The 14,967-nt window shown below is 35.8% G+C and overlaps 1 protein-coding gene across 1 annotated transcript; it reads left to right on the top strand.

Annotated features, from left to right (window-relative positions):
- Window positions 1-202: 202 nt before the first annotated feature.
- LOC108343160 (uncharacterized) lies at window positions 203-14,369 on the top strand. The gene is made up of 6 exons (XM_017581259.2): window positions 203-750; window positions 1,725-1,901; window positions 9,073-9,198; window positions 9,529-9,729; window positions 11,519-11,686; window positions 13,685-14,369. Exons 1-6 carry the CDS (start codon window positions 469-471, stop codon window positions 14,075-14,077), a joined length of 1,347 nt encoding a protein of 448 aa, XP_017436748.1. The 5' UTR covers window positions 203-468; the 3' UTR covers window positions 14,078-14,369.
- Window positions 14,370-14,967: the final 598 nt, after the last annotated feature.

Genomic DNA, 14,967 nt, shown 5'->3' with positions numbered 1-14,967 from the left:
ACAGTGTTTTAAAATAATATTTCAAATAGAAAATAACACCAATGACACAATACATATTTTTTTTTACTATTTTTTCTTCACTTTATTTTTTTTATTTTGCATATATTTTTTTTCCACTAAAACCACTCGCGAATCATAAAAGAATAAAATATACTTTATCCGTAATTATTAGTTGAAGCAGTAGAGACAAAGAAAGAGGGAGACGCAGACACTATCTGATATCCCATTTTTTTTATTACATTAAAAAATATATTAATTTCGATAAACGCTGTCACTGCGCATATACAGTCTTCCGACGGTGGTTCGCGATCGGATCCGAATTCGAGGGCGGAAGCAGTTTCCGGTAGCTCCGAGACCGTGGCACTGGCGGTGGCGCCAGTTCAGTTTGTTTCCAGTGCGAATCGTTTCGGTGTTTTTCTTTTCTGTTATTGATTCGTTCGATCCAGAAAATCGTGGTGGATTGATTCCATGGCGTATAGACGAAGACAGCAGCAAGGGTTTTCGAAACCTTCGTTTTCGACCTTCGAAGACGAAACCACTCGAAACCCTAACTCCTTTCCGCCGCCAAACGACGTCGTTGAAGGTTTAGCTTCGTCGTCGTCGTCGTCGTCGTCTTCGCTTGCTGCGAAAGCTATCAGAGCTTCTTCGGCGCGTCGCGACTCTTCGCTGTCCTCTCTCTATGGTCTCTCCTCCGCTTCTTCTCCGACAGCTCCTTCTGAACCCATTCCAACTCCTCCTCCTTCTTCCAAGGTCCACTCCTCTCTTTATAAAATATGAAAATTCCGATGTACGCTGAGTGTGACTGTACTTGTTTGATTTCAATTATGCGTTGTGTGTTATTGCTTTGGAGGTTTCTGCTGGATAGGGTTTATTGAATATTTGTTTATCAACCGAGAAGAAAATTAGAGAAATCTTATAGGCAAAGGGAAATGGAGTAGTTTAGTTTGAAAGAGCTTCGTAAAATCTCTGAATCAGTGAATATGTTAAAGAAATCCTGTTAAAAGTACTGTTACGAAGAATATAAAAGTGGGGAACTATTCCCATGCCAGTGAAACATCAGAACTGTGTTTAGATGCTGCGAGGTAGTTGCCGATGGCATACCGATTCCTGTGCAATTGCAAGTGGCGCAGGGAAAGGGAGGTCTTATTGGATTGCAGGGTTCGTGTCGCTGCTGTGTAGTATAGCATACGGGGTGATGTCGTCCTTCAGTTTCATACTGCAGTTGCAATACGAGCAGGGTGTGAAAGTGATATCAACTTTAGCAAAAATAGTCAAAACATGGTGTATATAAACGTTGTCAACTTAAAGTCTCTGCAGTACCTTCCTATCAGCAACTTTTGATCTGTAGGATTGTAGTGTTTGTGTATAGCTCTGTATTTTTCTAAGTGTGCTTCTCATCTTTTGTATAATTCTCCCTCGTTAGGTGAATTCTTTTATTAGGTTTTTGCCCGCATTTTATGGCAGCTACTTCTTTTAATTGTTGATGTCTGGATAATTCCAGTTCCGAATTTTTTTTATTACTTAAAATTAAAAAGTTGATGAGTCTGTTACGACTAATACTTATTTTATTTTCTTACGAGAGAATGCGTTAATGTTGGAAATTCTTTTGTAGATATGCTTACTTTCTGACTCTTTTAATATGTAGTCTTTGTATTTAGCTGAATGTATCATTATGTTGATTCAAAATAATAGTCATTTTGCTAAATGTAATGCTGTATATATAGGATTCAAGACCCTATGAATATACATCTATGAAGAACATGAACGAATCCAAGAATGGATTTTGGGGTGTTCTAGCCAGAAAAGCCAAATTGATTATCGAGGATGATAATGTACCCCAGCAATCTGAAATGTCTGGAGTGGGAAGGTCACAATTGCCTGGTGCAGCATCTAGGGGCAAGGTGAGTTTGGAATTATATCTTAATTCTCTGCAGAGATGCTGCTTTGTATGTTATGACTGGAATAAAAGTCAGTTAAATATGATTTCACTGATTTGAAACTGAGGCTTTGAAGGGGTTCAAGATTATGGAAGGATCTTGTATTTAATCTTTGTAAACAATCATATCATAGTTTAATTTTGTAGTTTTAGTTCTTCACAAAAGAAAAGGTGAATTTCATTTTGTAGGGATACACACATAATCATGTATGCTAGCTCATAGCGTTGCTATAGCAGTGTTTCATGTGTGGCCTGTTGTGTTGCTGTTTTGTATAGCTGAATTGCAGCTGCTTTTGCATGAAATTATGACCATATCTTTCAGTTTAGTATTCATGGGTGAAAATCCCTTTTTTGGTTCTGGAATGTATCATTTGGTGCTCTTTTAAGCCAACAATCTTGAAAATTTGCCCCCCTTTATATAGAATCAAATCAGGAAAGACATCCCCCTTCACTTGCATATCTACTGACAAAGACCTACCTTTCTCCTGCTAAACTTCTGGCATCACATAACATTTTTGGGCCATTTACGAGCAAGCTTACTTGTTACTGTTCTGGCCAATCCTTTACATATGATTTTTTTAAGTCCTTGATACTTCTGTGAGTAGTATAATCAATGTAGTCAAAATTGTGTGTACGGATGCAAACTCACACTATCATGTGAGAAGAGTAGGCCCATGTGGGCAAATACGAGGCAGATTGGGAAAATCAGGGATTGCTATAGGATTGTGATTTTACTTGGGAAATTGACATACTGTTCGTTGTGTCAATCTGGGCCTGATGCGTTCTTGTGTGTGGGTTCGGGCTGCTAGTTAATATGTTGTGTCAACTCATGTAGTTAGGCTTTTTGGGTCAAGTTTATTTTGACCCAATTTTAAAAATGAAAAATGGCCCTTTTACTCTTAGAGCTCCTAGCTACATATTAGAGAAGATACGAAGCATCCTTTGTAACAATTCAACAAAACTCCCGTAGTTGTTGTTGGCCATCATTGTTGGTGTTGGCCATCACAACGCACTTGTCACCATCACTGGCATTGCAAAATTCGCTTTGTGGTGACTAGCCATTAACAAGGCTTGCTTCATCGGCATTGATGCTTGCTTGTGTTACTTTTTCTTTATATTTTCTTCTGCTCTTGCTGCCATTCAGATTTGGAGTGTTCTGTTCAGAATTTGCAAGAAAAAAATGGCATCTGGTGTAAGTAAACCTACTTAAAGTGGTTCAATGGTGTTGCTAGAAGTAGTATTGTAGTAGAGAAGCAGGGAAAGACTACAACTGATAACCCACCCACTCCTCTTGAAAGTTGAATATTCAAGAAAGGAGAAGAAACATGAAAGAAATGAAGCCATGTACATGAAATAAAGAAATATAAGTGAACAGCCAGCCATTCCTTGTCTGAAACTTTGATACACTTAAGATTGAAACTGTAAAATAATTCTAGAGGGCTTGATTGATCCCTCTCACAATCTTCTATTTATAAGAATAAATTGATACACAAATACATGATAAATAGGGTAACCCTAGACACAATATAATCATGATAAATAGGGTAATCCTAGACATAATATAATCATGATAAATAGGGTAACCCTTGACACACTATAATGATGATAAAATAGGATAAATATCCTAACACTCCCCCTCAAGCTGGAGCATACAAATTGTATGTACCAAGCTTGGAACAAATAAACTCAATCCGAGGACCCCTTAATGACTTGGTCAATACATCTGCGAGTTGATCGTTTGACCCAATAAACTCAGTACATATTTCTTTGGTCAACAACTTTTCACGAACAAAATGACAATCAATTTCTATATGTTTAGTCCTCTCGTGAAACACTGGATTTGATGCAATGTGGAGAGCAGCTTGATTGTCGCAATACATCTTCATAGTATGGATGTCACAAAATTTAACCTCTTGAAGGAATTGTTTCACCCATATAAGTTCACATGTTAGTGATGCCATTGCCCTATACTCGGCTTCCGCGGTTGATCGAGCTACTACATTCTGTTTCTTACTTTTCCATGAAATAATGTTTCCTCCCAGAAAAACACAATATCCTGTTGTAGACCGTCTATCAATAGGTGAACCTGCCCAATCTGCATCACAATACCCAGAGACATGAATGCTTCCTTTATCTTCATATAACAATCCTTGCCCGGGAGCCTTCTTTACATACCTTAGAATGCGAATGAGAGCATTCCAATGGTCAATACATGGAGCCTGCATGAACTGACTAACCACTCCAACTGCAAAGGATAGATCTGGCCTTGTAATAGTGAGATAAATCAGTTTGCCAACCAGCCTCCTATACCTCTCTGGATCGGAGAATAATTCACCTTCTTCTGTCCTTAATTTCTGGTTTGGGTCCATGGGACTGTCTACCGGTCTACAATCAATCATGCCTGTTTCTTGTAATATATCAAGAGCATACTTCCTTTGGGAGATTACAACTCCATCTTTTGATTGCGCTACTTCAATGCCTAAGAAATATTTGAGACTTCCAAGATCCTTGGTTTGAAAATGTCTACACAAGTACTCTTTTAGTTGAGATATTCCAACAGCATCATTTCCTGTAATGACAATATCATCAACATATACTATTAAGTAAACACATTTCCCGAGAGAAGAATGACAATAAAAAACTGAATGGTCTGCTTCACTGCGTTTTAGCCCAAATTTTTGAACAATGGAGCTAAACTTTCCAAACCAAGCACGTGGGGATTGCTTGAGGCCATATAGAGATCGATGCAATTTGCATACCATACCAGACTCCCCCTGAGCAACAAACCCTGGAGGTTGCTCCATATAAACTTCTTCCTCAAGATCACCATGTAGGAAGGCATTCTTGATATCCAATTGATGAAGTGGCCAGTGACGAATGGCTGCCATGGTAAAGAAGAGACGAATAGTAGTCATCTTGGCTACAGGAGAGAAAGTGTCACAATAATCAAGACCATAAACCTGAGTGTAACCTTTTGCAACAAGCCGAGCTTTGAGCCGATCAATTTCACCATCAGGGCCAACTTTAACTGCATACACCCATCGACAACCAACCGCCTTTTTTCCTGGGGGAAGGGGCACCAGCTCCCAAGTATTACTGTGGTCAAGAGCCTGCATTTCTGCAATCATAGATTGTCGCCATCCAGGATGATCAAGTGCTTCTTTCACATTCTTGGGTATAACAACAGAGGACACTGAGGATAAAAGAGAAAAATAGGAGGGCGACAATCGATGATAGCTTAGAAAATTATAAATGGGATGAGGGTTCCGAGTGGAACGAGTACCTTTTCTGAGGGCAATAGGCCATGCTGAATCATTTGCACCAGGAGGCGTGGGAGGAGGTGACGAGGGAGAAGAATCTGAAGTAGGAGATTCACCATTGTCTTGGGGAGGTGGACTATCCATTGGGGCCCTGTGTGGGATGATCTCAGTATGTGGAGAAACAGGTGTAGAAGGATTGTGATCATGACTGGGAATGACAGAGACAGTGGAGCTATTTGACTCAACCATTGGAATAGGAAGGACCTGCTGGAGGATAGAAACATCCTGAACAGATGGAGAGAAGTAAGGAGTCTGTTCAAAGAATGTGACATTGGCAGACATGTAATACTTCTTAGTTTCAGGAGAGTAACACCGATATCCTTTTTGAAGTCGAGAATAGCCTAAGAAGACACATTTGAGAGCGCGAGCGGAGAGTTTGTCTAGACCTGGAGACATGTCATGAACAAAACATACACAGCCAAACACTCGGGGAGATGTATGAAAGAGAGGATCATTAGGAAACAAAATGGAGAAAGGGACTTTATTATCAAGAGAGGAGGAGGGCATCCTATTAATAAGATAACATGCAGTTAAGATGGCATCCCCCCAGTGATGGACAGGAATATGGGCACCAAGCAAAAGGGTACGAGCAGTTTCAACCAAGTGTCTATTTTTTCGTTCTGCTATACCATTTTGCTGTGGTGTATGAGGACAAGTAGACTGATGTAAGATACCATGGGAACTCAAGATGGCAGAAAAGGAGGATGAAAAATACTCTTTGGCATTATCACTTCTTAATATTTTGATTACTTGACCAAATTGATTCTTGATTTCATTCAAAAAGGATGTAAAGATAGCTAACAATTCAGAACGATTTTTCATAAGATAAACCCAAGTACATCTTGAATATTCATCAATAAAGGTAACAAAATATCTATAACCAAAGGAGGAGATACGACTAGGTCCCCATATATCAGAATGGATGATGGAAAAACTAGAATTACATATTGATTGAGACCTTTTAGGAAAGGAAGATCTAACATGTTTTCCTAATTGACATGACTCACATTCTAAGGTTTGGAGACCACTAAGTTCAGGACACATCTTTTTTAATTTGGACAAATGAGGATGGCCAAGTCGATCATGTAGCACTTTAGGATTAAGAGCAGCAACACAAGACACCCTTGGACGAGATCCAAAATGGTATAATCCGCCAGCTTCATATCCTTCTCCAATCTGTCTCCCCGAACCACGCTCCTGTATAACAAAAGATTTATGATCAAAGGTTATTGAACAATTTAACATTTTAGTCAACTGGCTTAAGGAAATTAAATTAAAAGGACAATTAGGGACAAAAAGGACTGAGTTGAGATTGAGGGAGGGAGACAAAGAAACATGACCGACTCCTTTGGAAGAAGTTTTAGATCCATTTGCAAGGGTTATGAAATGAGGTTTTTCTCGAAAGGAAATAGATGAGAACAAAGAGGTATTACCAGAAATGTGATCAGAAGCACCTGAGTCAATTACCCATGAATTTTGACATTCCATAGATTGAGAAACGCAGGCTGTTGATGTATTGGGAGATTGAGATGGTTGTGCCAAGCTGTTAGACTTTAACCTTAAATACTCTTGATATTCATCCTCAGAAAACATAGAAGTAGAGGTTTCAGTTTTCAAAGTGGAAGTTTCAGTCTTCGAAATATTGGCGGTTTTGGAAGGGAAACCATGTAAGGAGTAGCAATTCTCTTGAGTATGACCCATCCTTTTACAATATGTGCATTGAGTACGTCCCCGACCTCCTCGTCCTCCTCCTCTAGTGCCACGTCCTCCTCTTCCTCGTGTGGCAACCATGACAGATGGTTCCACTAGTTCATGCGCTTCTTGAGTTTGAGATACCGGGACACGCAGAAGGCGAGTGGTCAATGTTTCCATAGAGGGGACCTCATGACTAGTTAGAAGTTGATCTCTGAGATGATCAAAATCGGGATGTAGGGCACGAAGGATCAACACCATGTAGAATTTGTCTAGTTTCTTTTTTATATCCTCTAATGGATCTACTTCCAAAAACATCCTAAGTTCTTCGACAGCAGATTGGGCTTCAGTCATGAAGGACACCATATCATGGTCTGCCATTTTAAGAGATGCAAGTTTATTCGTAGTGTCATAGAGACGTTGAATATCGTTGGCATAAATGCTTTGGGCTTTCTTCCAAAAGGAGTGACAAGTTTTGAAAGCCCTCAAAGATACAAAAAGTTTGGGTTCCACTGATTGCCATAACAGGGCACACAACTGGAAATCTGCTTGTTTCCACTGATCAGCTTTTTCAGTAGGCACATGGCTTCCATCTCGCTCAAGGTGGTCATAATGCCCTTGGCCAAGGAACCACATTTCAACGGCAGCAGACCATGATAGATAATTTTTTCCATTTAGCTTCTCGGAGGTAATTGATGGACTTCCAGAGAAGGAAAGAGTACTGCCAGATGCCATTTCTGAAGAAGACGAATAGTACTAACGAAGAACAAGAAAACCCTAAGGGTTTAGATGAAGGAAACTTTGACAGTGATGGACGACGGTGGCCGGCAATGGCGGGCGGTGGCCGGCGGTGACGGTGGCCGGACGGTGGCCGGCGACGGCCGACGGTGGTCGACGGTTGACGGTGGCCGGCGGCGGGCAGCGGCGGGCGACAAAGAACTGTGGCGCCGGACAAATATATATTACGAGACAGAAACCAGAGCGGGATCGACCCGCTCTGATACCAACTTAAGATTGAAACTGTAAAATAATTCTAGAGGGCTTGATTGATCCCTCTCACAATCTTCTATTTATAAGAATAAATTGATACACAAATACATGATAAATAGGGTAACCCTAGACACAATATAATCATGATAAATAGGGTAATCCTAGACATAATATAATCATGATAAATAGGGTAACCCTTGACACACTATAATGATGATAAAATAGGATAAATATCCTAACAGATACATTTAAATTCCTAAACTTTAAAAATGAATGAATATAGTTATTTTAATCCAATTACTTTAAATTTTTTTTGTGTCAAAGACGTTTTTTAGTTAACACCGAAGAAAAACATATCAAATGATGTAAACAACTAAAATGCTAGCATGTCAAAAACACTTAACATAATTGGGTTAAAAAAACTATATCCATTCATTTTTAAAGTTTTGGAGATCAAAATGTATCAAAGTTTCTAACCGGGACGAATTCCAATTTTGTGTAAAAATTAAGGGATTAAATGCATATTTAACCCTATTTTTAATGTATGCACAATATATAGTTTTTTTTATACACGTAACACTTCCGGGTCGAGTCATGAACTTTTGTTCCCTTATGATCCTCAAGTTTGAGAACATTACAATACATCTAACGAACATCACAATATCAAAATAGTGATTATCCCCTGTTTCTCACTTTTTCCCTGTGGCTTTTTTGCCGTCAGCTGCTCTTATGTGGGATTGACAGTTATGGATTTCTTGCACTAAAATGTAAAAGGATAATTTATTAAATTATTTATTTTTTATTTTAGTAGGGAAGAAGGTTTATTGATATCAGATTAAATGAAAGAAGGTGAAGTACATATAAAAGATGGATTAAGAATCCTACTTGGTGCATCAGAGTAATACAAAAAAGATTGCTGCAAAACTGCCCAATCTGTGTCCTTGTTTGAAATGGTAACTCTACTGATATAACAAATAACTATTAACAGAACACCGAGGATGGCTATAAATATCATATGCGCTTCCAATTTCTGAATTTGAATTGTTGTGATATTCTTTTAGTGGGCTTGTAATAGTTGCTTGTTCATTATTTTTTGAACTTTAAAATTCGATGCTATTGTCATTCTCTTTGTAGTTCCAAAATTCAAATCACCCAGAGGAGAACAATCTCAAAAGGGAAAGTCCAGCATTTATGAAGGGATTAGATGCTATCACATCTTCTCTTACTCATATTGGTGGTAGCATTGGTAAATCTTTGGAGGTGAGGTTTGATGTGAACATTTTTGCTTACGTATTATATTTCTCGTGTCTTATAAACATGTTCTTTACTTGGTGTTTTCAATCTTTCAAAATGTATTAGACATTTAGATCAATATTAGAATTCTTGGTTATGGTGAGGATGTCATGTGTCCTTTTATTTTACTATGTATTTGCCTTGTGGGCTTATGTAGATAGGGATGGGAATGTTATTGTAGTAGGTTGTTGGTTATATTATTTCTTGTCAGGCTTCAAATACAAATTTCAAACTTCCTTTCCTTCCAAAAAGTATGTGTTGTGATTCCTTAGCACCTTTGCTAATTCATTTGTGTAGGAAGGTTTAACAATTGTTGAGAACCGGACTTCAGATATCATTCACGAAACTCGTAGGCATATCAGGAAGAAGCCTGGAAGCTTTGTAGGGCAAAATCAGGAGAGAAACCATTCTAGTACAGTTCATCAACAATCCCAATTGCGAAACCAGATGTCACCTAAGCAAACAGACCAAGAACTTCAACTGAAGGCATCACGCGACGTAAGGTGGCAACTGTGTATCACTTTTTATTGTGGTAGAAGTACATGTGTGGTTAACTTGTGCAGCATCAAAATTGCTCAATATTCTAGGTCCATTTTTTTTCTTTTTACATTTTTTTTTCATTTTTACTTCATGCTCTTAAAATATACTGAATAAATATTTGTTTGTACTGTAAATATCTTGCTTTCTCATATTCAGTTAATCAAATAATAGAGATATGACTAAGGGTGGACAATTTTGAATGTGTCTATTGATTGACGCTTCTATCTTAGGATTCATGGTCATCAATACATGGGGTGTGAAGATACAATTTGGTAATTTACATAATACAAAAATTGTCACTCATCAAATTCGAATCAAAGTACATGAAAAAAACACACATTTTTTACACAATGAGTTTCTTTTAATTTTTTAAATTCTAAAATTACAAATCAGATGTGTTGTGTGGAGTAACCATCTCTGTCAAATAACATAGGTACCTGTGCTCATATACATACAGCATAATTATAACCGTATCAAACAAATCCCATTCCCTTATTTATAACACTATCCTTTTGTATATTTTCTTGTGTTTGTTTCAAGGTAGAATATGTATTGGTCCAATATGCATTGCTAGATGGTAAGAGATTTTTGTCTGACCTTCGCAGTTAATGGGTGTAAGCGAGCCTAAAGAAAGCAATCATTTTTCTTTATTTGTATTTAGAGTCTGGATCACACATCTGTATTTGAATGTTGGAGTGTCAGACCTTAAAATGTTTTTTTTATCAATTAATTACATTTTTATAAGTCAGTATTTTTATTTTAAATGTATGGAGTTTATAGACCCTTGAAATTTGAATAGGAAATGTGTAAGAATTTTTAAAAATTTCAATGATTGTTGTTCAGTTTGAAGAAAGACTCAGTAGTGCATTAGCTAGTTTTTTCTTAACAATTATTTTTCACCTGACAGTTTCATGTTTCTCACAGATGAACTTGTTTTTGTGAAATCTTCAGCTAAAAAGATATAAAAGGAAATGATATTTCTATATTTCTATTGAAGGGGCAGCCTTGATGTTGAAACTTAAAAGAATGATAGAGTTAAAGTTGCATTATCTCTTTAGTAGTCTTCAATTAACCATGTTTTTTTTATTAAACCATAAGCCTCCCATAATTGATAATATGGAACCTTACCTGCCCACCTATCTGGATAATCATCGTTTGCTACGTTGAATATAGATAATCAAATTCATAGTGATGCTTATGTCCCTAGTTTCCATTGAGTATATCTCTTCTCACCTTCTAAATTTAATCACTAGTTTGATCTCCACAAAATTAATTTGCAAACCTATAGCTATTTTTAAAAACTGTGGCCCTAAAACTTGCACATAGCCATAGCCATAATCATCCTAGGTCAATCTTGTGGACTCTACAGCTGAAGCAAGAGTAATGCCAAATTAATACTTTGGTGTTACTTTTCAGGTTTTTCTCAACTCATTATTTTGCCTTTACTATTCTTATATACCATGTGTTGGATTGATATCATCACTAATGCATGAATACTTTTGTATTTCCTTTTGTGCGTGTTTCTTTAGATAAAGGATCATGTTTAATATTCCTGATTTATATATTCCCTTTTCTCCAAAGGAAAAAAAAAGTTGATTTTTAGTATGTTTGTTTCATGATCATATATTAAAGTTTATGACTGAATTATTCCTAGCATGGTTCCAAGTTGAATCATTTATCAGCTTCTATGAATATATCTTAATCTTCTTTATAAGATGTGTTGTTTGCATTTTTGTTTATGTCACAGGTTGCAATGGCAATGGCTGCCAAAGCAAAACTACTTCTTCGGGAGTTGAAGACTGTCAAAGCTGATCTAGCTTTTGCAAAGGATCGATGCGCTCAGCTAGAGGAAGAAAATAAAATCCTCCGTGAGAATCGTGAAAGGGGAGACAACCAAGATGATGATGATGATTTGGTATGCATGTCTCATTGTCCTTTTTTATCCTTTTGGTTTTTCAATTTCATTAGTTCCCCTTTTATGCATATTTCAGTGGCATACAGAAGGTTATCATCTGCTATTCTTTTCACATTTGATTTCTCCGCATATTTGATATTGTTTTCACATATTTGATTTCACACGTCCCCTTTTCCAATCTATTTTTTTTTTAGCACAGTTGGCCTTTACTTTTGTTTCAGTTATGAATTATTTTATGCTTTTTATGACGTGGTTCTTATTGATCCTTAAATTCACGCCGCATAATGATAAAGCCACTTTTGTTTAACGCACTTCAAACCCTATATAGGTAGAAGCCTTGTGCACTGGCTAGCTATTTTTAATTTTATGCTACGCATTCAGGGGTTTAAACTTATAATGTATGATAGTAGTACTTTAACATTGCAGCCTGCTTATTTTCTGGTTGTCATTTTCGTTACAATTTTAGAATTATTCTTGGATGGTTGTTGACCCTTTTACTTGCTAGACTTCAAGTTTTCTTCTTTTTAAAGTTTGAGTTTAACTTGACTTTATGGATCAACTGTAAAGATGTTAGGAGCTGACATTGTGCATCCCTGTGGAGCCCACATGTCTCTTATATTTAGCACATTAATAATGTTTTGTTGGGTACAGAGGATAGGAATAAAGAGAGAAAAAAATAAGTTGCCAGAGTAGAACTAGATGAGAAATAATGTAGAAATTAAATGTGTTTTGATTGAACAAGAATAGAGAAGAGATGAAGAGAATAAAAGTAGGTTAGAAATAATTAATGAGTTCCACCATTTTTAAAATGATTTCTTTACTTTTCTTCTCTCACCAAATGTTCTATTTTATTTCCATCTGCCCCATTCTCTCAATCTAACAACATCTAACAGTAAAAACCTTTATGATCTATTTGGACAAATTTCTCCTTAAGCACTTATTGAAGAAAAAGAAAAAATAAAATCAATTTTTTCATAAATTAAAATTAGCTTAGGGATAAATTAATATGTAGAGACTCTCATAATTTTTCTAATTTTTTTATTTTTTAACTTGTATACAAACTAATTTTAGCTAATGTAGAATTTTATTTCATTTTTACTTTTTTCCTTGAAATTTGTATGAAAAAGTTTCTTAATATGTTTTTAACAATTTTTTTTATCCGAGCCCATCTAATTTAAACTTGAGCTGAGGTGGCTAATGCTGGTTGCCCTTATGTATAATTTGTTTACAATAATTAGAGCCAAGTGCCCAAGCCTAATTACATTTTTCATCTAGGTTGAGTTGGCTACATGGGAACAATCAGGCAGGCTAACCTGTTTAAGTTAAAAGAATATATTTTATTTTTTAATTTTTAAAATAATTGTGTTATTGAAGTGACTGAACCAATCAAACCAACACGTGGGGTTAATGAATGGTCTATGATGTGTCATAGATAGTTTAACCTTGCGCATTCCATTATGAGGCATCATGTCTTAAATCGTCATATCACTAGTTCATATGAAATCTCCAATACATCTAACTCTTAGGCTATGAAATCTCCAATACATCTAACTCTTTGATGGGTTCGGGCTGAGGTTATGCACTCCGTTATATACTATAATAATTTGATTATATTTCTTGTTTATATGTGATATCCAACAGATACTTTGTCACACTCTTATGTTGCATAATATAAAAGTATTTGTTGACCATTTGACTTGTTCTATTTCATTCCTGATTATCAAGATAGTTATCGTATGATTTGATGGTTGGGTTAATTCACATTTTATTTGACTTTATTAAACAGTGTCAGTTTCTAAGCTCACTTATTGTATATGGACCGCAACCCATCTTATCCTTCCCCTTGTTCTTTTCCTCTTCTCTATTGTTTGCATCATTCGCCCCACTTCCCAATGCCATTCAGAAAAAGGAACCAAAAAATCTCACCCAATTGATTCGATTATCAGATTAGTCCTCACGAAAAATGTGTTTTGAACATACTTGTAATTCCCATTACAGATACGACTGCAACTTGAATCTCTTCTTGCTGAAAAAGCTCGCCTGGCGCACGAGAACTCAGTTTATGCCCGTGAGAATCGCTTTCTAAGGGAGGTTGTTGAATACCACCAACTTACAATGCAGGATGTTGTCTACTTCGACGAGAGTACTGAAGAAGTCACTGAAGTTAACCCTCTTAACCTCCCCCAAGTGCCTAATATATCCCTGGATTCTATTACTACACCCACATCCCCCCTATCACAGTCTCCAGATCCCAACCTTGGCATCACTTCAGAATTAACCAGAGGCATCCCATCTACTGTATCTGGAAAGGATGTTAAAATCGTAAAGGATTCACGGAATTCTGAAACCACTAGAAGCATCTCTTCCATCACAGGACATGATGCAAAATAACATGAAAGTCGTCTGTTGAGATAGTGATGCACCTCTTTTTATACTTCTTTTATTTTATATTTATATGCTGCTCGTTTCATGTATCGTGGGTGACATTTCCTTGATGTAATTTTGTACCTTAACCTTATCTCCTGTAACTTTGGGTTTCATTTTTTTATTTTTTCATTATATCAGCATATGTTACTTATGTCAAAGCAGCAATACATGACAAAAAGTTCCTGTATCATGGCTAAACTTGTCAAAATCATCAACTCATATTTAATATTTGGTTTAAATTATGTTAGTTCTCATACTGATAGTTTACTATTTATTTGAAAATCTCACTTAGGTCTTTAGGTTTTGGTTGGTTTTAATCGAATCTTCATCGAATTTTATTTTTTAAAATGTGATGTAATTTGATTGTTTCTATTAATATTGTAATAATGATGTTAACTTATGTGTGATGTTTCAGTTTATGATTTTTTTTTTATTTTTTTTAAATATATTTTTTTAATTAGTAAATGAAGATTTTTTTATGAAGATTTTGTTACGTAATATTCAGTGTTATGTGTTACAATTGAAATAAGTGTCGTGTATAAAATCTTAATTTAATTTTTTTATTTTATTATTTTATTTCAACTTAGTTTTAAGTTTTATTAAATAAAATGATTTTGTTTCCTTTTAAATTATAATTAGATTTAATTTTTATATCAATGTTATAATGATATTTTAACAAGATTTTTATTTAAATTATATTTATTAATCTTTGTTTCAAATATTTGTATGAGTTGATTTAAAAATGGCAATTTTATAAATATAAATGTAAAATTTTAAAACAAAATTTAAATAAACTTAAAATTATTAAAAATATTAATTTTAATAAAAATATCATTATAATAATTATATAAAAG

Source organism: Vigna angularis, chromosome 6, assembly GCF_016808095.1.
Source record: "Vigna angularis cultivar LongXiaoDou No.4 chromosome 6, ASM1680809v1, whole genome shotgun sequence".
NCBI classification, from domain to species: Eukaryota; Viridiplantae; Streptophyta; class Magnoliopsida; order Fabales; family Fabaceae; genus Vigna; species Vigna angularis.
The sequence above is the reverse complement of the archived record's forward strand: the minus strand, read 5'-3'. Positions and strand labels throughout refer to the sequence as shown.